At 37.8% G+C, this 25,380-nt stretch overlaps 1 protein-coding gene across 18 annotated transcripts in view; it reads left to right on the top strand.

Annotated features, from left to right (window-relative positions):
- Positions 1 to 25,380, top strand: part of ABI2 (abl interactor 2) — a 65,581-nt gene that overhangs the window by 10,560 nt on the left and 29,641 nt on the right. For 13 of the 18 annotated variants that reach the window (XM_054636256.2, XM_054636254.2, XM_054636255.2 and 10 more), the window contains exons 2-3: positions 15,632 to 15,799; positions 23,643 to 23,819. In XM_054636256.2, coding sequence (XP_054492231.1) covers positions 15,632 to 15,799; positions 23,643 to 23,819 — 345 coding nt within the window. The remainder of the gene's footprint in view (positions 1 to 15,631; positions 15,800 to 23,642; positions 23,820 to 25,380) is intronic. The other 5 variants (XM_054636258.2, XM_054636257.2, XM_077181328.1 and 2 more) reach the window with 1 other exon arrangement.

The following is a 25,380-nucleotide window of genomic DNA, read 5'->3' as shown; positions in this document are numbered from 1 at the left end:
ATATGCCCTTAAGGCTCTGAACACAGTCCTTCAAGAATTGTTTGCATGGTTTTCTGTGACTAATTGTAGGGGGAATATGAGTGCTTTTTCCTGAGTTGTAGGGACAAACTGTTCAGTAAAATGACTGGAAGATGATGCATGATACAAAAAAATCCAACTGCTTGTGTCTAGGAAGGTGGAGGATTAGAGGTTATACAGTTGGTAGATTCTTCTTGAAGGAGGAGAGAATTGCTTGTCTGAAAAGCAGCTTGAAAATTCGTGCTTTCTCTGTGCATCTTTGTCTTAAAACCTGGGATTCATGTTGTGAAACTCTTCAGGATGGTTTTATTTATTGCCATAGCTGGATGGATGTATAGAGAGTTGATGTTATTTAGGCATGTCTTGTCAAATGAATAGGTCATTCATGCAACACTTTTAATTCATGAAGGTGTAGAGAAAACCCTACCTTCAGATGGTAGTAGCACTTGCTGAATATATAGTTATAACAATCTGTTGAGACAACTTGAAAATGAGTTCACATTAAAAAGAAAAATGCAAAGCAAGAGAATCTTTTATGACATAGAAAAAGCATTCAGCAGTTGAAATGTTCTTATTTTTGTCATTTCACTTCTTTGATGTTTCTATTTCTGTGACAACAAATTGCTGAGACTTGTCAGAAGAATAACATGAAAATTTGTGAATAAGTGAAAATTGAGACTCAGCCTGTGTCATAATTATGGTGAAAGTAAACACAGTCATGGGGACTCTTCATATCCTCTATTGGAGCATAAAACTCCTGTGAGAGGAATCTCATGTTCTTTCACCAGTCTGCAATGTCACTTACACTTCCATGCTGTAAGATTTCATTTCTGCAGTTTGGTGCTGCCCAGGTAATGCTGTGTCCCCTGTGTGCTGTGGCAGCGCTCCATTGCAGTGCAGTGCAGTGGGTGTGTGCTGGCCCTGCAGCGCTGCACGCAGCACGTGCAGCCCTCGGGATGAGAGCTCTGGCCACTGGGAGAGTTCCCTGCATGTGGAAAAGCTGCCTGCTCCTGCCCTAGTTAGAGATGATGGAATTTGGCCTGTGTGGGAAACAGCATAATTCTTAACTGTGGGATTAAAATGACTCCTTCCTGAAATATTTGTCACTGAATTTAGATTGTATAGCAGGAAGGGTTTCCCCTATTTGAAACAACCGTAGTCCATATATGACTTTTCTTTGAAAATTGTTTGAAAAAATTGACTGTGCATTTGAAAAAATTCATTATTAGTTATTTTGTTAGCTGAGGAGAATAGTGTATTAATTTACTTAATGAAAATCCTAGTCTTAAGTTTTGCTGAGCTACTCTAGATGTGTCTGTTGTAGGGTAAAAATTGCAGTACATTTGTCTTTTGCTGAGATATCTGACTGATGGTGTCTTCTCTGTCCAACATGAATGCTTACCAATCTATACATATTGAAAATAGTCAAAATTCTATAAATATAGGGGAAAAAGGTGTTTAATTGCTCTTAAAGAAATGCATTCTGTCTGATATAGGATTGTCTAAGGAATGTTTATAAAGGTCTTGGGCAGAACAGCACCAGTAAGTGCTGAAGTCAGTATATGAACAAACCTTAAAGGGCCTGGTGAAAATCTGGCTCACATTAGATAAAAGGAGACAAGAAAAATTATTATTTCACCTGTTTTGGTAAAAGAAGATAGTACCTGCAGATGTGGGTTTTTGTTTTTTTTTTTTTTTTTTGTTACAGAAGTGCTTTAGTAGAAGCTGAGGTATTGAGGTATGGAACATCGTTAATATGTGTGCAGAGGTGGGCAGCTGTGAATTTTGGAGCATTGCAGCAACGCTCTACTACTTTGAGAGTGTTTGTCTGATTCATTCCTCTGTCCTTTTCTGAAGCTCTTATGGTAACCACCTTTTTCAGGACAGACTTTGTAGAACTTCTTGTACCATTGTATGTAGTGCTTATTTTTCATTTTAGAATTGCTTCCAGGTTTATAGAGCTGTCTTCTGTTGGATCCCAAATAACTTGCTTGATTTTTTTGAAGGTGTTCTGATAGAACTACGTCCTTAGCTGCAGCCTCTACAACATCCTGCATGGAGATTTTCTCCTGGATGTTCACTGGGATATTGCTGAAGTTTTGTTTTTCAGAATGTCCTCATGTGTAATTTTGTGTGTTTTTCACATGAGTTATAGTTTGTTGTCTTCAGCTGACATCAATGTTAGAACAAAGGAACTCATACATTTTAGAAATAGTACCAAATCTTGTTTGGTACTGCAGTTATTCTCATGGGGTTTGTTGTATTAATTGAAGTTTATTAAATGCTTTTGATTCAAAGAATGTTTTTGGCGCATCATCTACTTTCTTTGTGTGGAGGCATAAAAACAACCTTATAGAATTTACAGAGCTTCTGCCAGGGGGTCCATGGGTTATTAGGTAATTACAGTGCTTTGTTTTAAGACAGCAGATTTAAACATTTACTGTATGAAATTCTGATATAGTTCTGAAGGAATTTTCAAAAAAATATGGTCTCCTCAAGCTCATCCTGATTGGTGTTCTGAATGATGGGCCTTTATAGTTAAGCAAGAAGACCCTTATTCCTGGTAGGTTTTGTTTCAAGTCCCGTCTTTTCTTTACCAGACAGAAAACTCTCCATATTGTTAGAGAGAAATTCTGAAATGGCTCAGTGACCTGCAATGCTTTGTTTCAAGTCTGGGGAATCTTAGAATTATTGTATGTGGAGAAAAACTTTGCCAAAGTTGGATTTGGTTATCAAGCATATTGCTTTTGATAACTCAGTGTGATACTTGTTAATTCTTAAAAAAGTAACTTGGTAATTTGCAGAAAGAAGTAGTTTTTAAATTGGATGGAGGTTACTGTGTTACAGTTGCAGTATAGTTAACATGGAAAATCAAATGCACATCCTTTTATACATGTAAAATGGCTGTATATTGTTTTTAGAAACTAAGTTACCACTTGCATGAAACAGTCTCTCTTTGGGTAAGAAGTATTGCTCTTGATGGGAATGTAGGTCATGCTTTGAAAATGTGTGTGTAAAATAGAGATCTTGCTGGAAATAATTACAGAACATTTGATGCTGTGCTGTTAAGTTACATACTGCAGGTTGAATATAGCAACTTGGCTTGCTGTTCTTGAGCTACATAGCAATTGACAGAAGGTTTACTTATAATTTTGAAGTAAATGGACCAAAACTGCTTGTTAAGCTAGGAAAAAGAATAATTGCTACTTACAGTGCTTGCAGAAAAGGGTTTTCTTCTGCTTATTTTCTGAGATTCCTAAATTGTAACAGCATAGCAAAGTTTGAGTCTAGTCGAAATTAAAAACCTCCTGTAACCTTAAGATTTTTTTATTTGTTAAGAACTCTCTTACAAGCATGAAGAAGAGCTCTGGAAAATCTTCATTTCTAGCAGTTTACCCTTGGGAATCAGACCGGGACTCCTCAGTTGAGGAGGTGACTTTTATATTTCTGAAAAGTTTTCTAGTAAGTGCAGAACGGAGACTGGGTTTGGCTAACTGTCTCTGCAATGGGATTCTGAAGCCAGAATCCCATTCTCACTCTGCCAATATTGTATTTTGTCCAGTGCTATGGTAACAGGAGCAAAAGGTTGTAAAAACATTCTTTGCCAGAAAAATGAACAGAAGCTTCTCTCAGGACATGTAGGGAACAAATCTACTTAATAAGAAGGCACTGGTTTTGATTTTCAGATTTCAGAGTGAACTTTCACTAACTTTCTTTCACTTCATCATGGTGGTTTGTTCAGTTAATCTCTATCATGGGTCATATGACTGGGTATCATTGGGTGTTGCCACCACCTTCAGCAGGTGGGTTGTACGACGGGTCAGCTTTCAGAAGGATGAACATGGATATCAAGAACAAACCAGCCTGTTGTTGCTTGCTTCTGCTCTCTTTCTGGCAGCGCTTATGGTGGCAGCAAGGAAGAAGTGTGAGCTGTGTGGGCTGCTGTGATTTGTCAGTCAGACAAGAATATGGCGCTGTCTGGTCGTGTAACGGGGCGCAAATGTGCATCTGAGGTGATGGCACTCAGGCACTCAGGGTGTGGCATTGCAGGGGTCAGAGACTTGGGCCTTTAAGTGGTTCTGCAGCAGGCAAGGACAGCTGTCCTGTTTGTTTTAATGCAGGAAAGAAAGAGGGACAGACTGGGCAACCTTTCATAGAAAGGTTTCATGGATACCTTTCATTCTTTCATTCTGTGCTGTAGAGTGATCAACTGCTGCTGCATCTCACCCAGGTTCTGCTAATTTAGCATAAATCTCTAGGTTTTGGGGGATGCTGCCAGTGGCTCTTTTGCCTCCTAGAGGAATATTGTATATTGCAGCTGTTGTGTGAAAGTTTCTTATTTTGATCTGTACGCTTCATATAAAATAAAATATTTTTTTTTCTGTTCTGTCAGATTGTGGGCATGGATCTGAAGACAGTTCCTTTCTTTCATTGTGTCTGAATTGGTAGCAGCTTTTAAAAGTGCCAAGCAAGAATAATTTCAAATTTAAGGTTAACTGATCATTGTGAAGGGATCTGTGTAATCCAAGTGTCTTTATTTCCTAGAAAATGAAGAGTGACTATGCAAATTCCTGCCCCCCTTTAGTTTAAACCCTCTATCTGCTGTCTTTGGAAGGCATACTCATGTTGCCTGATAGCTATGCATCTTTATTTCTCTTCAAGCTTTTTTTAGCCATAGTTACCAAAGGTAGTCAAAGTATTCCTTCCAGTGTGGTAAAATTTTGGGGCTTGCTTGTGTGAGGAGGTAGAGAAAAGTGAATAGCCATTGAAAGACTTGTATTAGTTAGGGTGGTGATGTGGGAAGAATTCTGAGGATAACAGGGCTGCCTTTGCCGTGGACAGAAGGAAAGGCTTTCCAGCAGCTTGCATTCCTTGAGCTATCCTCAGTGTTTTTGAGTGCTTGAGGAAGTGGGAGGGTGCCGGAGCTCCGTGTTGCTGTGGTAACTGATGTGGGTGTTATCTGCACACCTGCCAGCTCCCTCGGGAGCTGCCGGCCCAATAGGGTGTGCATCTTCCCGGCTATGCTGCAATTACACCCTGCCAGTTACAGGTGTCCTGCATCTCCCTGACTGCTTGGGGGGGAACGTTAGGGTGTAAGCTGTGATGGTGGAGGATATGGCTGTGTGTCCTACTTAGCTTTCTTTGCTAGGAGCTTGTGATGTCTGGCAGTGCATGAAACAGTCTCTCCTGGAGACCGGACACTTGGAAGCAGAATCTGCTGCTGCTGCCACAGATCACTCTGTTTGTGATTCTAAATCAAAGCCGTTAGTTGACCTCAGTCACTGCTATGTAATGAATTGAATTGAGAATTTATAGTGGAAGAAAGAAACTGGCAAGATTGGGAAATAACTCAGTTGTTACATAAACCCCTGTGACTAGATAATATTTTGTAAAGCTGAAGTAGATATCCTTTCTTAGAAATGATAGATTTTGTCAGATTTCGAGACACAGAGATAAAAGTCTGTTAATCTAATATTGATAGTGGAGGAAACAATTTGTGCAAAAGCATTTTTTGTACAGCAGAATGTAATTACTATATGACTGTAGTTTTTACTTGTGAAAGCCACTTTGCATATGAAGTAATTTTTGCAAATGCTACCACTTGCTTTATTTTTATTAAGTAACTGTAAAATTAAATTTGACTTTATCAATGATTTTGACTCATAAATTCAGTGAAACCTCTGCATACTAAAGCGTCCTTGGTGAATGAAGAATTGTAGAACAGTAGGTATATGAGATAATAGAGTTAAGACCTTTGCTGTTTCTGAGGTTCTTAATTCAGTGCATTTGTATTGGCCTAGCCTCTTATAGCCACAAATGTGTTGATACTGTGTTGCTATTAAAGCCAAAATTGGCCTTGGCTCTGGAACTCCAACAATAATTATGTTATTGCAGGAACTGGAAAAGGACCCACTTCTCTCAGCTGTGTTATTGCAGAAGAGCTACCAGAGAGGGCTGAAACCTCCTCTGGTTTCACTGAATGAGCAGGGGAGTGGGTTCCCCCACTGCTGCTTCCTCTGGAGCAAGAGCAAAGTCTAATACTGTCATGAGTAGCTAGTAACACAACTATGTATTAACTGTATTTTAGATGTAAATGCCTTGGGATGTTAGCATGCTGTTCTTGTGATACAATTTGTGATGCAAATACAATTGCATTTATACAATACATTTATAAATGTACATTTTAAACTGTGGTACTGCTGCCTTGAAAAAGTTTTTTATAGCCTTGTCTAGTAGGTTTGTGTGAATACATCATGCCCTATTATTTTTGCATAAACATGACTTTGGCTCTGTTCTCAAGGAACAGGAACTTGTGAGGTCTGATGAGAGCAGGACATTTGTGTGTGAAAACCGGTCTGCCGTGCTTGTGAATGTATGGAAATAAATACAAAGTTTGATTCTGGTGATGGTTAAGGGAAACCGATGACAGATTTGTTGCAGTGATGCAGGCAGTATGGAAACAGTGGTGCAGGTGATTAGATGTCAGGGAAGCTGTGCTTGTCCACAGCTCCCATTTGCTGTGTTTTTCTCTTGGGTAGAGTAGACTGATATTGCTGTCATAGATCTCAAACCAGTGAGCTAGTTTTACCCTCACTGGTGGCCTTGACTGCAGTATGTATTTTAAAAGGCAGCTTTTCATTTTAGGAGGTTAGGTTCTGTGTGTGTTTCCTTGAAAGGTAGCTTTCCTAGCTGTTAATCAAACCTACATTTTGAGGCTCAGCACAGAACTGAAAACATCAAATAAATTTACGGGAGTGAAAACAAAAGACTGCAATTTAATGCAAATGACCTTGTGGAGACTGCAGCAGGTTATTGATACTGAGTTTAAGATAGCTTGAAAGTTAGGCAGTTGCACTTGTAATCAAGAAGTTCCAGTGACATTTAGTGAATCATTACAGTTTTTTAATAGTTTGGAAAGCAGAATAACTTGATGCCAATGGCTTTTCTGGAGTACGAATGGTAAGAGTATATTCTTTAGGTAGCATACTTGTTATTAGTATGCCGATAAATAAAGATAAATTGTAATTATAAATAATTTGTTAAAAATGGGAATAACTTTATTTATATGATATTAATATTAGTGTAATAAGATGAATGCAAGTAACCTTGTGTTTGGAAAATGCTTTTTTAAATACCACATTTATTACTTGCTCTATGAATGTTGTTTGAATTATAAAATCTAGTGATGGTTTTGATGCATTCTTAATTCTGAACCCCATATATTCTGTAATGATTGTTTGGCCTAAATGCCAGTGTTCCTTACACAGCTTTGTTGATTGCTGTGTGATCTTTGATCAAAAGATGATGTGTTTTACTAAATGTAGGACATACAGAATTCACAGTGCTGTGAGAATAGTCCTAATCCCATTTTCATCTGTAAAGAGAAGAGTTTACTCTTCAGTATGTTCACACTTACAGGTGTTTAAATTTTAAATGCACTTTGTGTGAGCAGTAAGTTAATTGCTTTCATGTAGATGTTGAGCAGAGCCTTTGGATACAATTGTGGAGAATGGTACTTACCTTTCAGCTTGACAGATACTGATAAAATGGGATGGTTTGGGTGCCTGACTATCCTCTGTCTTTGCCTGGATGGTCCACCCACAACTGAAGTTCCATTTACTGCTGATTCTTAGACTGTGTCTTGTCACTTCTGAGAGCAGTTCATTAATAAAAAAAGAGTTGTGTCACTAGGAGTCTTGACATGCTCTGCTCCTTTCTTCACAGATGTGACAAAGAGTTTTCAAGCAGATTACTTTAATTATAGTTAATGTTCAGGTAAGGTCATGCTAAAATTATTGTGAAATAAAAATATTCCATCTCCAAACTCTAGACCTACCATTGCTACTAATTTATAGGCCAAATTACCTGTCTCAATGATCTTTTTGCTTCCTGTGCTCATGGTCTCAGTGTGCTTTGCTGCTCATGTTTTCTTTTGAATGCAGAAGAATAGAAAGCTGTCAGAATTTACAAGTGGGTTTGTGGCAGGGTATGTGGGGAGAAGTGTTTCCCATTTGTGTCCAAAATGTTGTTTGCTTATGTTGCCTAACATTTGATTAATTCATAATATTTAGGGTGCAGAGTATGTGTAAATGGGCAATGACTATGAGCCCTTCTTAATTTTTAAAGGAAAGTGTATACATTTGAGTAGGGTAATCAAGCGATGAAGCCAGCCTTTTGTCTAAAATAACAACAGAAATAATTATATATATATATATATTCATTATATAATCATGAATAAGCAATTACATAGAGACAGATCTTTGCACATGGAGATGAATAGTAGAGAGATGATGCTATAAAAATTGACAGGAACAAAAAAATTCTACTTCCAGCTCCAGGTGCTGTGCAATTTTGGTTATGTTAAAGAACAGGTACACTGAGTTTTCCTGTGTGCTAATAGAACACATGGATTGTTCTGCATCCAAAAGGGAAATCTGAGGTTTTTCTGGTGCCACAGAAGTAAGTGCCTTAGAGATCTATGGCTCTTAGTTTTTTCTGAAGCTCTGGGGGAGAGCTCATTTCCTTCTGTTCTTACATGTCAGTGATTGCTTCTGCTTCTTTGTGCCTGTTTCCTCCTGTGTGTTAGAGACCAGCTCCATAGGAATTGGTGGGTACATGTTTTCTGTCCTGGGAATGAGCAGTTCCGGCAGTGAAAGAGGAGTCAGGGATATTCTTTAGCAAGTATTTAATGAGCCAGTTTGTTGAAACAGAAAACTACTGTATTTTTCACTGACAGTTATGTAAGTTTTTGGCATGATTTTGACTTAATTATTGGATTAATGATGCTCAGTTTTCTTCTCAATCATTTTTTGTAGTTCACGGAAGGACCTCAGAAAGCACTTGGATGGGCTGAGCAAATGCCATCTGTGCAGTTGAATAAAAGTGTGTAAAATACTTAATTATGTATGAGGCTTTCAGTAACTTCAAGGAATTCAGCAACAATTAAAAGGATGATATAAGAGTTCAATCTATTTTTCACAGGAAAACTGAAGTGTGCTTTGTCAGTATCACAGTTGGGCACATTTTGTACTGAATAATGGAAGCTTGTTGAACTCTAGCATGCAGCTTTTGTTCTTGAGGCTTCTTGAAGCTGATGCAACCTCAGCAGAAACCTGAGGGGTTTTGCTGGCTGGTCGTAAGACAAATGCCAGCTTGGGTTTGTCTTAACAGTAATCAAAAGAAACAACTGTTACATCGATTAAATGAAACAAATCTTCTGTCTTCTTTTTAAAATTTTACCATTACTTTTTCATCACACATATGAGTGTGTTTCACTAAATGCTCCTGTTTTGAACAATAACAAGAGATGCTCTATATACTGGGGAACTGATTAGTGTATTCTGGATATACTTTTTTGTGTAGTTAGTCTCTTCAACCTCACTTCCTCTCACTTCAATCTCACTCTTCAACCACACTCTTCAACCTCAGCTTCCACCTTTATGCCTAAATATTACTGCATAAATCCCATGCACAAATCCCTTGAAGAGTTGATTTGAGTATGAATTGAGATTTTTTTCCCATTCAGAACTCTGTTTGCTAAAAGATGTGAATGACAGTAGCCTCAGAAGTGAAAAACTCTATTTTTTCACCCCCTTTCAATTCAACATTAATAATTAATCTTGGAAGAAATTTTTGTTGTAGTCATATTGATATTAAAGCCAACAACTTGTGTCAGTGTTCTGTAATAAGAATCACTTATGAGTTGAGAATTTCCTTCTCAACTCATAGGTCCAGAGTTTTTGGCTCATCCAGTGGAATTTGTATAAGTCTTGTTAGCCCAACTGCAGAACTGTGAATTTCCAAGTTGATGATGACTACTGGATAAAGAACAATTTTTTTTTTTTTTATTGTAGCAGGAAAGAAACCTAACTACACTAGCCAACTAAAATGCCAGTAGCTTTTAATGTTTCCTTTCATGCACCACTTTCAGACCTGTCTTTATGAGCTCTTTCCAGTTCATAGGAAATGTATTTTTCTTAATGTGTTGCTATCTTTGAAATCTTTCCTTCTCATTTGGTAGCATTTTGAGCATTTGGTAGCATTTTTTCTTTTATCTAGTTTTACCTAGTTGGATTGATGTTTTGTAAATCTCACTGTAGAGTTCACATTGCCTCCCATAATTTTTTTTCTTTGTAGAATTTTTCCATTAGTAGCTGTTTTTCTGTACAAAAATATTCAGGTTCTTAACAGGGACACAACAGACCTTATCACTAGGATTTGGCTGATCACTCTTTGGGTGGGAGAATGCCTTATATTCTTTGTTTCTTTCTAGCCCTGCATTTTATGCTCTATATACATGTAAGAAATTCCTTTTGCCAATCATACAGCCAAATAGTTTTCTCATTTTGGATACCTTACTGCATGTTTTATTTTTTCATCTGCCCCATTCAGTATTTGTTTCTTCTTTGTCATCTGTTTTCTATTGTATAAAATTTGGTGTTTTCTTAGGCAGGAGAATAAACATGGAGACATTTAATTCCTAAAGTAAGAGGATATTTTATAGAGTCAGCAGTCCAGGCTATTTCTTATTCAGATCTGGTAGTGTAATTGTGCAGATAGTGTATATGGAACTTCCAGACTGGGAAGAAGTAGTGATGCCTGGGCTCTGCATCCTGACATGAAAGGTAGTCATATTTACATTTACTGCAGGTTGATTTCCACTTAATTTCTAATGCTAGCAATTTGGTTTATACAATCTAATAGAAAATGAGCAGTGTTTTTGAGCAGAACATTTATGATCGTTCTGAGCTGTTAGATTTAGTGTCCATTGTTAGACTGGCATGTGGAAGTGGAAGCTGTTAATAATTCTCCAGTGTCTGAAAGCAAGCTCACACTATTGCCTTGTGTATGTAAGACATGGCTTTTCTGACTGCCTGTGAAGTCTGTGCATTTGTAGCTGACTTGAGTGACTTTGATCTCCTGCTATCTAAAAGCCCCAGTTTGTACAGTCACTGTAGTGTGTGCTGTAGCTCTCAGGCTGGATTCATCCTGTGAAGCATTTCCATGTAGCTGATGCTTGTTTTGTTTTCTGGTGGAGACAAAATAACTGTTTCAGTACTGGGTGCCTCCCACAAATAGAAAACGCTCCAGGGAGAGCTGGGCAGAGCCATGGCTGCTGCTGTGTCCAGGTGCAAGGGGAAACACTTCCGGCTGCAGCGGGGGGAGCAGCTCCCTGTAGGAGCTGACCCTGTCCCCAGTCTATGTGTGGCTGGCAGGAGCATCAGATGAGCTCCGTGGTGAGTCAAAATGCTGCTCTTACTGCTGAGAGCAGGAGAAAAGGATGCTGCCTTGTGACTCACAGGAACACCTGATGTGTGCATTGTGTGGAGAAAAATGATACAGCTTAGTATAAATGCTAAGCTCCTGCCTGGAAATTCCATAACATGGGCACAGAACACATGATCTAAACATTTCTGTTTAATGCTGTGAAGATGATCCAGCTGTGATGCTCATGTATTTTAACATTGTGTGAGAAGTCAAAGCTACAAGTTTGAGGTAGAGACACAGTTCAGGTGAAGAAAAACTATAGGTAGTGGAGGGCTGGAAAGACTGCAGTGATGCTCCAGCACTTGTTCCTTTTCTAGCAAGCTCAGCAACTCTGGATAGTTCTTCCCTCCTTATTCTTGATTGTATCTTTCCTTGTGTTTCTCTGGCTATGCAGTGGTTTGGGTGAGGCAAAACTTATAATTTGGTTTATGGATCAGATGATTTTCATTGGGAATGTGCCTCCTGGTCTAATTCACTACAGCAGATGGAGTGTGCACTCAGTGTTGGGGACATCTCCTGTGACAGGTACTGCTGATGGAAGTGGATCCTGAGTCTCCATAATACCATGACAATTGCTCAGACCATAATTCACTGAGTTGCTTTGCTTTTTCTTTGTGGCAGCTAAATAGTTTTATTAGGGGTAGTGTTTGCAATTTTGCATGTCAGGGAAGATAATGGAAGTGACTGGACTTTAAAACAAGCATTTGTTTCTAAAGTTAATTATAACTAGGTCAGGTACTTAGTCTGTCATGTGGCCCTGCATAGACAATGGAATGGGTATGTTAGGTCTAGGAATGAGAGGATCCCTATGCTGGCAGTGTTTCAGAAGACTTGTCTGTCAAACAGTAGCTTTGATTTCTTAAATTTATTTTCCATTAAAAAATACAGATCAAACTGATCTAATGGCAGGAAGGATTGCTTTCCTAACAGTTGTGTGTGGATAGATGTTATGAGCCTGTATTTTTTCATAGGCATGCATAATTTTATGTGTGTGAATGCTAAAGATACTTAAAAACTGAAATGGAGAGATACTCAAAGGTCTGCTTCATGGCATTTAATTTAGGTCAGGGCACTGAAAACACTTGCTATCAGTGCTTGATCATGCTGAACACAATGTTTCTGAGAACTGAAGGGCTTTGAGGACTCTGGTTAATATGCTTAAGTATCCACAGGAAAAAGGTTTTTTGTTATAAAGAACATAGAACATGTTTCTCTTGTTTTTGATATTCTTCACAGAAACAGTATTCCATAGGTTACTGAAATTACTGTAGAGTCTTATCAGTTTGATATTTTTTTCTTTCACTAGAGAATTTTGGTAGGTGTGGATGTTGATACAACTTTTTGTCTGCCTTACAGTCTCATGTGAAGCATACTGACTGGTATTTTTGTGTTAGGAAGATCAGGAGTATCAGAACTTAGACTGCTGAGGATTATGTTTAAATTTTGTTTACTGATAACTTGAAACCATTATCTTATTAGCAGCAATCCCTTTATTTACATTGTTACACACTCAGTGAGCACGGCAGCATTTGCAAGCAATGTAATTTGGTGTCCATGTGGAGTTTAAATAGGGATCTTGTTACATAGGAGCATATGATAAGATACCAAATCTGGAAATCTACTTATCAAATTAAAAGATGGATTTCATGCTAAACACTACTTATCATTTCAAGTTACAATTCAACTGCCATTTATTGTTATATTTCCACAGGGGAACTTAAGATTTTTCTGTAAGTATTCTAGAGTTTTTACTATTGCTGTGAGTCATTGAAGTTTTCAGCTCTTGAAAGTTTTCAGGGTAAACATGATTGTTTTAAAATGCTGTCACTAATTGTTTTTCTTCTTTTGAAATGGATTGACAGTAGTAGGTTCAAATAGTCATTTTAATTTGAACAGATTCTTCACAGGAAGAAAGTTCAAACTTTAGTTTTGCTGTGCCAAATGTGAGTGGAGTTTGCCTCAGAGATGTTCAGGTTCTGCAAAAAACAGTTGTGATCGGCTAAATACATGAATTAGACACATCAATCAAATGGGGTTTGGTGCTAATAACAGTTCCAAAGTAGTTTAGAATATTGTTTTGTGAGATCTTTAATGTGTTTTGCATTTGAGAAGTCAGTTCCTTGTTGGTTGGAACTGGGGGTGACTTGAATTTAGCTAGTGGGTTACATCCCTGGAACGACTAGATCTGAACATGGATTCATATTTGTGCTTCTTTAAGCAGAAGAACCATAGCAGAGGCTCATAATATTAAAAATTACAGGTACTATTCCTTTTGTTCTCAAACACGTAGCCTATTAATGAAAAAACACTGTGTTTGCTGGATTATGCTCAGCTCCTCTGGATATACAGTGTACTAATGGAAATCAGCATTTTCTGCTTCTATAAATAGATTGGCAGCAGCTGCAGAGCCAAACAGGCAAGCTTCTGGTCATTTTTATTATTGCCATTGAGAAGTGGTTGAATGGCTGTGGAGCGTGGCTGCTGCAGGGGAGTGCAGGCTGAGCTGGGGGTGTGAGCAGGGAGAGGGCAGGAAAGTGTATTTACAAGGCAGCAATGTGAGAATAGAGGTGAAGAGCTTGATGTATCTTCATTTGGGAGTCCTTAAGCTGAGTTCAAGCTCTTTTATGTACAAGACATACTTTTCAGCTGGTTAAAAGTCATGAGTTCTTACATGAGATCTGGGGATAGCATTTTTCTAACTTCTTTATTGTTAAATATAAGGCAGCATTTATAATTGTGCTCTGTTGGACAATATCCTCATACTGTGCCTTTAGAAGCTCCTAAAGTTTTCAGTTCCTTCTTCTGTTGGTCTTGTTTTGTCTTCTGCATGGGAGAGAAACACGGTGAGAAGGCTCACTCCTGCAGCACTCCTCCTTCCTGCCCTGTCGAGGCAGCTCTTGGATGAACAGCAGCTGCTGCTCTGCTCCTTCCTAGCAGATGAGGAACTGGTACCAGTGCAGCCTGCTAACTGGCCAGCTAAGATACCAGTGTTGTTTATCGACACAGGAAGTTGGCAGGAAATAAAAAAAGTATTGAGTGTCTTTCATCTAAACATTTAATTGAAGTCTTGTGTGTGTTTACATGTGTGGCATTTTTTTTTCCCCATGAAAGCTAGCAATCTTCTTTTAAGAATCTTACTACAAGGTTTTGGGAAACATAGTGAGCTGTAGGAATTGTTTTCCTGAAATACATGTACGCTTACTTTCTGTGCTTCTCAAAGTCCATATAATACAATGGATGCTAGATTCAGCTTGTGCTGAAAGATGTGAAATGACTTTATATTCCCTCTTTAATAACAGCACATTTCTTGGATCTTGATACCCAGTCTATGTGGATAATATAAAAAGCCAAGGAAATAATGAAATGCAGTATAATAATGACAGGTGGGAGTAGAGAAACATTTATTGCTTTAGAAACAGCACCATCAGCCTGTGAGATGGCTAAAGATCACCTGAAAGTGAAGTTCACTGTGTACTGAAGTCTTGAAAACTGGAAAGTTTCTTAGCATCTTAGTTGTATATTTTACCAGTGCTTTAATCTGTATTCTTTGTACTGGATCACATCTTAGTGTTATTAACTATTTTTCAAGGAGAAACACAGAACCCCAGAAATTAGAATTCTTAGCTTATTGTTTTTAATGCTGTTTGAAATGTATGTATGTTTTTAAATTTCTAATGGATATCTTATCTGTTGATAGCCTAAATACTTTTAGGTACTCTACTACTAGAAAAATGGATCATATTAATTTGTCATAGAAGAAAGTATTCACAATGTGAAAAAGTACCAAACATGTTCAAGAAGAAAATATGGACTTACTCTTTGTAAAAGGATTCCTCTCACATTGTATTCAGCTACCATCTTACAGGAATAATTATAGTTCATTCTCTGTGAATGACTATTTGTAACAGCAATGATTAGGAGATTGAGGATTAAGTGATTAGGAGACATGAGGAATATGGTATTTGGCAGCTCCTTGTAGGCTGTTAGGAGTTATAAATGAAGTAGCAAGTTTAGAAAAATGAAACAGTTCTAAACTGTATAAAATCTAGGATAGGTGTCTCAAAGTGCTTTTCAAGTAAATTGCTAAAATATTGAATGAAAAGTTGAACTTTTTCCAAGAAAAATCCAAGTATATTTCAAGAAGAAAAGGAGCTTAATTCTTCTTAGAAAGTGTAGAAACGCTTTAAATACCAAGGTATCTTCTGTGGAAAAATAGTAACTTTTATTTAGAATTAGTTTGACTTGTGTAATTCGTTGTCTGTAAAGAGAGGCAAAAAGAGTTCATTCCAAGAATCTTTGTGTGAAAGACTTCATACTAAATAACCCTTTTCTTTGTGTTTTTCAGTCAGCAGATAAGCAGCGAGCCCTGGAAGAAACCAAAGCCTACACAACGCAGTCCTTAGCAAGCGTAGCCTATCTGATCAACACCTTGGCCAACAATGTTCTCCAAATGCTGGATATCCAGGCATCCCAGCTCCGGCGCATGGAATCTTCAATCAACCACATTTCACAAGTGAGACTTTCTTCTTTTGCCTTTGGTATTTCATAGCAAGTAAAACTCTGAGCTGACATCTTGTGAGAGAGAAGAACTTAAAACAAAAGGATGCATTTCTTCTCATACTCATTTGGGATTGGGTCTCATCATGTGATTCTATACCAGTGTTAGTGTGAGCATTTTACATACCAGAGCAGGTTAAATGCATTCTCAGCCAGATTATTGTTTGGAGAAGGGATAATTCTGCATAAGCAAAAAGCACAGAAAAATTACTAATGGTAAAATGAGAATATTATGTTAAGAAATACTAAATGGATGGTGAAAAACAGTACTCATCATCCTTTTACTTTTTCTGTGGCTGTAATACTGGCATCTAATGACAACAGCATAGATGACAAAAATAGTTTGCTCCTGGCTTTTCTTAATCAAATGTACTTTGCAGTGACATGAACAAAAGCCAAAATTCATGTTTCAATTTGTGTATGGCTGCAGAACTCCTGCCATTGTTGGCAGTTTTTCTGAGCAGCAGTAAACTAAGCTACTATAATCAGGAACCCAGCTTCAATCATCACATTGATAAGAGTTACTGCCAGAATGGGCTGAGAATGAATGATATATAAAAATGGAGATTTACCAGCCACTTGATGGATTAAAAGAGAAATTAAAAGCAATGATACAGCTGGTTCTGGTTTTTGTGTGTTTACTGAATATTTTGTGTCTTAGTTGACCAATACATTTTGGCTACTAGAGTTTCTTGATCTCCATGCAAGAATATAAATTAAAATAAAGAATACTGTGTTATTTAGAAAAACATTTGAAAGTAGGGCCTTTGCAAGGTAGGAAATAAATGGATGGATTGGATCTATTTGAACCAGCAAAATAAGTGAATAATTTTATGCTGGCTAGTGGGCTGAATTGCCTCTGATTGGGTCAGAGGAATCCCAGGGCAAGTACAAAGAAAGAGGTGGGGGAGGATTTTCTTTTGATAGGGCTGTGCTATTAGATTGCTTCAATTGTCTCATGGACCTGCATCAAAAATAAACTGCAAGTTTGATTTCTTCTGCTAGATGCTCCATGTTAATCATTATGTGGACAAGTAAATTAATTTTTTCCCCCAGAAAATGTTATGAATTATCCTGTGTATGCCTGTGTGCTGTATCTGTATGCTCTGTGTGTGTATGTGCTTCCTCACAGGCTAGTGCCAGCTCACATGTGTTCAGCTGTTTGAGAGCTTGATGCAAAAGACAGTATATTTTGCATTTCGTGAATGTGGAAAATTCATTTTGTCAGACAGCTTCTGTGAAGTAGCTTTTGTGGAAAGAGTCATACCATTTTAAATTTTTTCCTCCTGAGAAGGTGACATTTATGCAGATTGAGAGCTAGGTCAGATTGTCTTTGACCTTTATACAGTACAGCTAGTTATTTAAAATAGAGCACTAAATTAGCAGTACCCCAACACTTAATGAAGATGTATCTGCAAAATTTCATAGGTTGAGCTTGAACAACCCAAAAAAAATCTGTGATATTTTTTTTTAAATACTGCTGTAAAATTGAAAATCTACTTTGTCTGGGGGGATTTTTTATGTGGTTTGTTTCAGGTATTTTGAGCCTGCATCTGTATGTAGGATGCTCCCCAAATCTTTATGGAAGAAATAATATCAGAGGGGCAGACAGTATTTAAATTTTGGATATTTCATACATGAAGTGTATTGATCCAAGGAACTTTACTAAGTTAAGTTAATGTGTCTGGAAGTGGCTTTCCCCCATAATACCAATGTTGTAGGTTAGTGTGTTATCTGTCTTAATTTCCAGGGTTATTTTTCTTTAAAAAAATATTTTAGGCAGTTTCTCTAGAAAGAAATAATTTATTTTCAAGAAATTTGGTTATACTTCTAAAATTAGCCTAATCTGCAGAAGGTTTCCTTGGTGTTTATGTTGGGTGTAAAGTTTGGTGAGTTTTTTCTAACAGGACTGAAAATGTGTTGTGGTGTAATACCTCACTGCCAAATTAGGATTTCAGTCAGACTGACTTGAAATGAAGTCAGTAACATAGAACAGAAAACAGGTTGGTAATTACAGATGGTAAATTAATTTTTGCATTAATGCTTTAGTCAGTAGGTCTTGTTATTTAAGTTTAAAAACAGTATATGCAAATTGTGATATCTTGATGGAATCCCACTTTTAATTCTTGTTTGGGATTCCACATATGCTCCAAAGAAGGGAGCAGAATCATTTGGTGCTTGGTATGAAATTTTTTCCCAAAGTGCTTGTTTTGTACAAGTAGCTCAGACTGGCAGAGGTGTGATTAACTTTGTAAGATAAAATACTGTGATTCTCTGTTCATTGGTAGAATGCCAATTTAAATCCCTTTCTGTGTTTCCTTCTAAATGCCAAGCTAATCAAAGAGCTGAAAAGGAAGCTGATAATAATTTGTGCTTTTTCAAGTTGTGTATAGGTTGTGAATAAGGAAATTGTTACTATTGAAACTATTTTTATGGAAGTGATTAAATTCTATTGGTTTAAAAATTAGAATTACTTTGGTTTGGTCTGAAAGCTGATGAGTCTATTCTTACTTGCCTTCTTGAACCTTGTCGAGAACTAGATGATACACAGTGTTTCATATTTGACTATGAATTTAAATCTTAAATGCAGATCATATGTACAAATATTTATACTTATTAAAAAAATATCTTGCAGCTTTCAAGTTAGCAGTCACTGTGAAATGCTACTAATGTCCACATTCTTTAAATTAATCTGGCAGATTTTCAGGTTTTAATATTTGTATGATAAGAAATGTTTTTTTCATGTTTAGCAAGGTCATGTATAAATAACTCTGCTGCTGATTATATAAACGAGCAGGTTATCACCAAGATGAGTAGCAGTGCTGAGTTTTCTGCAGTGGCACTGTGTTGTGGGGAGATGTGCTACATCCTCCCCTTCCAGAACTGCCTGCCACACTCTGGGCTGTGAGAGCAGGCATTGGATAGACTGCAGCCTTGGATTCTCTGCAGGCACAGCTGCTGCTTAGCTGGGCTCCAGCAACATCTGCCAGCTGCTCAGTCTCTGCAGGGCAGTTCACTTGGGCTTCCCACTGAAAAGTCAGTAAAGGTTTGTGACCTTTCTCACTTGTCTTATGCTTGCAAGGCACAAGAATAGCAAAACACTTTAAAAATGGTGATGCAAGGCCAGTTTTGCACAGGGCACGTTACCTGTTTATGGAACAAGTAGTTTTTCAGCATTTTTATAGTATTATGATCTCTTTCTTTTTGTGTGTAAATTACGTGCAACTTGAGACAATTAATGTCACATTTCCAACATGTCAGTATTAGGCAGTTGCTAATTTTAAAGTAATAATCCAGTTTTCAAGGTAATTTGCAATTAGTTTGAATTGCATCAAATTAATAAGATTAATCAAAAATAAAAGTCCAGCAATACTAGATTTAAGCAACATTTTCTTCTAAGATTTTTGAAACGGAATTTTAAAAGCCTAGACTACCAGACTAGCATTAATTTATAAATTTAAATTAGAATTGTTTGAGAAGAGGAACAAATTAAGGCTTGTGGGGACTTTTGTCTCTGAAATTTCACTGTAATTCAGACTTTCAGCATGCTTGTGGTTTTGGTTTAACCTCAGCTGGCAACTAAACACCACATGGCTGCTCACTCACTTGCCCCTACCAGGCTATGGGTAGAAAATCAGAAGGGTAAAAGTGAGAAAACTTGTGGGTTGAGATATGTACATATCTCTTTAATGATGATGGTGATAATAATAATATAGAAAATTAATATTTAAGAGAGGAATCAAACCCAAGGAGAAAGGCTGCAAATGAAAGCAATTGCTCAGCAGCAGCAGCTGAGAGCTGCCCAGGCAGGCCCCAGGCAGCAGTGCCCAGCCAGGCTCCCCCAGCCTGGGCTGCAGACCATGAGTTCGTGTGGAGCATTGTCCCCTGGTCAGCAGGGCCAGCTGTCCCAGCTGGGTCCCTTCCCACCTTCCTGTGCACCCCAGGCTACCCAGGGTGGGTGGGATGGAGAGCAGAAAAGGCCTGGACTCTGTGCAGTCTCTGCTCAGCAGTAACTGAAACATCCTGGAGTTATCAGCTCTGTTCACAGCACAAATCCAAAATACCGCTCCATACTGCGAAGAAAAGGAATCCTGTCCCAGCCAAAACTAACTTAAGTTAGTTAAACACTAACTTCATACTTTGGGAAAATTGGTTTATGGGTAGAAGAGAATATTTCTCAAAACTCATGAGTTCAGTGGCTTCTAAGTGAACTTCTAAGTAGTGCTGACTTTCCCAGAAATTATTTCATGGGGTTTTTTCGTTTTAATATTTTCAGAGTGTGAGACTGGCTTTTTTGCATTCAGTATGAAAACCTGATGTTTCAAAATGGCCAGAAAATTCCTAACAGAAAAATATGTGGTGGTTCACACTTATTGTTCCCCTTAAGCTCTCCCTTGGCTATTGCAGGGATCTTGGAAAGCATATGAAAAGATGATAGTAATGAGCCTAACCTCTAACTAACTGTCACATGAAAGCTTTTGGAAAAGCTAATGGAGATATGTGAAACAATTTTTTAAAAGCATAATAATGCTGTCAGGTATCCAAAATTTCTTGTTAGAAAACAGGGTTTTAAGTTGTAGAAGGGCACAGTGTATCCTATCTGCTTTTCCTAACAGTTTTCAAGCCAGGTGTTCTGTTAGTCCAGCTCTAACCCCAAAACCTTCTCATTATACTTTCTAAACTGATGAATAAACATTTTGGTCCATTCTCCTGTCTTGATAAGGGATTTATGTTAGTACTGGAGGTAATAATTACCTGTGTGTTGGGGATAAATGTTTTCATTTTCTTTGGTAGCAGGTTAATCTTTGTTACCTCCTCTACTAATGGAATACTGTAGTGTTCCTTTGTGCTATTTTATGGGTCTGTTATGATCTCATGACTTCCATAGTCTACTAAACAAGAAAACGAAGTGTTTGGAAAGCTGCCAGCTAACGCTTTTCAATACCATTTTAGGTGTGTGGACCAGAATTAGGTGCAGTTTATATACATTTAGTCATTCTGTAGCTATTCAAGTTAAAAGAGATGTTCTGAATCATAATGCAAGGGAAATCCCACCAGATGAACTTCAAGTTTTAATTAGGTTTTATGCACTTCATTGTTTGTTACTGTAGTCATGCCTCATGATCACCATAGTCCTTAAGGAAGCTGGTTGTACCCGTGGCTCCTATTGAAAACCCACTCTTCATTCATGGAAACAGCTTTGCACAGCACCAAGTTACCATTGCTACAGTAACATGAGCATTAAATATCTGTACTTGCATTATATTAGTAGATAATTACATCAGAAAGTACTGAAAGAACACATTCAAAGTTGCAGAGTTCTAGCACTTGAAATAGAAAGTGAGAAATCATCTTGCCAACCCTGCACTAATAACTTTCTTTTTGATTTCTGGATTGAAATTAAAGCTCTGAGTGCAATATCCAAGGCATAAAATGGTTTTGAAGGACCAGATTCAGACCCATAAGATTTTGATGTTCCAGTACATCCTGAAGTGCAGCTGCTATTGCAGCTGAAGTTTTCTAACATTCTAGCAAATGGCATCAGGGGCCTGTGAGACAAAGAACATACAAAAGTCATGTCTCTGCAGTTCTCCAGTGACATGGCTAACCACAGATAGTCTGCAGTAGAGATTTAATTCATCAGTGGTGCATCAGTCATGAGACTGTCCTCCCAAGCTCTTGCCATCACATATCTTCAGCTTCTTAGGGCAGTATGTGCCCTCTGACTGGTGAGGTGAGGAGTCTGTGGCCATCTTTTCCAGAGTGTGTGCTCCTATTCCCTCTGCTGCAAAAGCAAGGGTCTAGCACAGAGAAGGGATAAAAGCCTGAGATGGAAGATGAAATCTGACATCTTACCCTGATGCAGAATGGTGTACTTTAGGTACTCTGGCCTGGAAAATGTTGCTGTGCTCTGTTTGCATTTGTGCTTGTACCACAAATATAGCACTGTAAGAGCTCAGCTGCACTGCTCTGTTGGGGGTTGGTGTATAGTCCTGGTCATCTTGGGGAGCTTCAGAAAGGACCTTAGCAAATTCATTGGAGAGTGGTTTAGTTGTTAAGGAGCTGCAGAAATACATGTGTTTCTGTAACACTTGTTTTGAATTCCTGCAGAATTTTGTATTGGCCAAACCTGGGTGGGTTTTTGTGCAGGTGTCCCAGGCAGTTTAACTACCCCTATTAAATTCATTGTGCAACAAACTTGAGCTTTCCAAAGAGAGATTTGCCAATACATTTTCACCTTAAAATCTATTTTTCTGTAGCTTTATTTTAAGAAATAGCTATGCACCTTTAGTGGAAACCTTACAGTTATAGGCAGGTGGAACTAGAGTGGCAGAATGGACATGGCAAAGCTGTAGTCAGTGCCTAATTTTAGCAAAGTTACAAAATCTTGAAAATATGTTGTTGGGAAATAATGGGCAATCTTGATGATAGTATTGTAAGCTCACATATAATGCCCCATGTATTTGTGGAAATCCTTGCATGGAAATAATGCAAAGAAATAACTTCTTGGAAGTAGTTTGGGGGTTGGTTGGGGTTTCTAAAATATTTTTTTGGTCATTTTAAAGGTTATGATGATTGTTCAAGGTAGCACAGGTTCCATTAGCTTGTTTTGGTATCAGTAGCACAAACAGCAGGGTAAAAGAGTCTAGCTAACCCCACTGCTCCAGTGCCTACCCACAGAAAAATAAAATAGACAAAAATGTGTGTTATGAAAGTGAGTTCTCATTTGTACCTGTTCCCCAGTTACTACAAAGCCTGATTCAAAACTGTGAAAAGTGTTTCTGGTGACATTCAAGATCACTGAAGTGGTAACAAGAAATCTCTGACTGTTTGGTGGTGATTCTGGCTGTTTTTACTTTTGTTTTTTATCCTGTAGCTAAAACTTTAGTTCACAGTTTAGCATATTTCCTATAGTGAAAGCTGTTTTGTGAACAAGCAATTATTTTTGGTTTAAATAAGGCAAGGAGAACTCCATGGCCCATGATTTAAGAGATTATAATTTCCTGGAAGAGATAAGTGGACTTTTTGGTAGCATTTTCTTACTCTTGTTATCTAACAAGATTCACATACATGTTTTTAAGCAGTGAATTTTCAGCAGGACTTTGTCTTACACCAAAGATTCTCCTGGGGTACTGATTTTCAGTATATAAAGTTGGCCCTGGGTGTCCAAAGGGAAGGCAATGGGCTTAACCTCTGGCTTTATTGTGGATACATTAGTATGGAATGTATTTTAAAATTTAATCATTGCTTTGTGATGAGTGAGTTGTAATGGCCAAAATACTTTCTTGATTTGTCTAAGTGAAAGTTTATTCTATCATAGGATTTACCAGTCCTAATTTAGCAAACTTTTGCAATGCAACAAAACCTGCTCATGATTTGTTTTACAGGTCTTAAAATTAAGGTTTGGGAAGGCATCCTTACACTTCATCTAGTTGAAGTCTATGCCAAAGACAAGCTTAGAGAGCAGTTGTAAAATAAAAAAGGATAAGTGAAGGAATCTTACAAAACAGTGTCAGTAAATTGATGCAAACCACTAAGAATGGAAAGGAGATCAATTTTTTGAAACTGAAAGAGCAAGGGTAACAGAAAACCCAAAGAACCCCCAGCTGTTAGCGTGGCTTTAGAGGTGGTAAATTCAGCAGTAAGGTGAAGAAAGATGTTGTAATCAAGTATATGTAGTGATATGTTTAGTACAGTATAGAGATTTTCAAAGCATAAGAACTGATTTAATTTTTTTTGATACTGACTCTGTATTCCAATGCATACCACTGTTAGTAAATACACTGCGTCTTTTGTAGACGGTGGACATTCACAAAGAGAAAGTTGCTAGAAGAGAAATTGGTATCTTGACTACAAACAAAAACACCTCAAGAACTCACAAAATCATTGCACCAGCTAACTTGGAGCGACCAGTTCGCTACATCAGGAAACCTATTGATTATACAATTCTAGATGATATTGGACATGGAGTGAAGGTAGGTGATATTGTTAAAACAGCCAAACTGCAAATTCATTGTCTTTGTATATTTTCAAAATAACCTGATGCTTTTCATGGTAATATACCAGTTTCTCCTTGCCTGGACAATGTGTCTATAAACATGAGAGGAGTCCTGTCCGATTTCCAGTTGTCCCTTCCCCTTCTCTTGTCCCACTGTTTCTAAATGTTGCAAACTCAGTGAATCTGATTTCTGATTGGGACTGTGAGTCTCACCCTCAAAAATGCTTCTGAATATCAACTTGTGTGATGCTGCTATTATTGTTTGGGTCAGTTGCCAGGGATATACATGGGGACTGAAGGGCTATTGACCATCACTTTTCTGCTGAATTAGCACCACAGAGTGTGATCCAGCTGTAATTGCCGCTGGTTTACTTTGACCCTCACATAAAGGAAGGGTTTGCATGAGAAATGTTATGGCCTCCCCTTTCTTCTTTCTGCCAGGGTCAGTTATACACAAACCCACTGATGTGCTTTGTTAAAGGGAGTGCTCTAGAACTTTTGTGCCATGTGGGGTTTTGAGATGGGAGTGTTACTGCCAAGTTTAAAGCCAGCTGGTTTTCCCTTTCAAGATAAGGAAAAAAGAAGGAATTTCAGGGCAGAGGTCAGACTGAGGCACAACTTGTGGCTGTTAGATCAATGTACACAGCAGCAGTAATATCATGTGTGAGGTTAGATATATGTTTTTAAAAGCACATCCTGAATATAAGCACAGTCTTAGCAAGTGTGAGCTCATTGTTAACTTGTGCTGCCAGGAAAACAAGTACAGAAATGAGAACACTGACAGTATTAAAGTTCCAGGAAATGAAAGGTAAATAGCACAAAATGACATCATTTTTACAAGGCAAACTAACAAATCTGTAAACCTGCTAAGTAGCAGTAAGGTAAGATGCTTCTTCCAGTCAAAATACACCAGGATTTCTTTTGCTTGTCTTGTAACTGGGTATCTCTGTTGTCCTATTTGCTTTTTCTGCTTGGATGGCCATTTGAATAGCAATAGGTTGTTTAACCTAACTTTTTAAAATTCAAATTCTGAGCAATTTGATTTAAGTATCTTTCCCAAGCAATTTTACTTAAGGTCTCTTCAACATCCTGTTTGTTAATTGGAAAGTCTCCTTCCTCCCATTTCTTACCCAAAGAATCAACCTCTGAATAGATTTTTAAAAAGACAAATAAAAAAACATACCTAACTTTAATAACTACAGTTTTGACCAGGAAATTATTACCAGTTGTGTGTTAAAATCTGCTATCAATTTTGAATTTATGCAGGTCACCAGATCTCCTTGTGGATATGGATGGAGCATATTAACCTTGTAGGATTGCTGTTGCTAATATTTTAATCATCACTTTTTGTTTTAGGGAGATCATTTTAGAACTCATTAAAGAATAGTTTTTAATTGCTCTGCATCACAATCTTATTTAGCACTAGCTCTAAATCATTATAATTGGTATCCCACTTACCTCAATGTAGCAGTCATACTAAGATGCAGTGAATTATGTTCTTCTAAAAGAACATAGTACATCAAATGGATGATGACTTG

Source organism: Agelaius phoeniceus, chromosome 7, assembly GCF_051311805.1.
Source record: "Agelaius phoeniceus isolate bAgePho1 chromosome 7, bAgePho1.hap1, whole genome shotgun sequence".
In the NCBI taxonomy this organism is placed as follows: Eukaryota; Metazoa; Chordata; class Aves; order Passeriformes; family Icteridae; genus Agelaius; species Agelaius phoeniceus.
The sequence above is the reverse complement of the archived record's forward strand: the minus strand, read 5'-3'. Positions and strand labels throughout refer to the sequence as shown.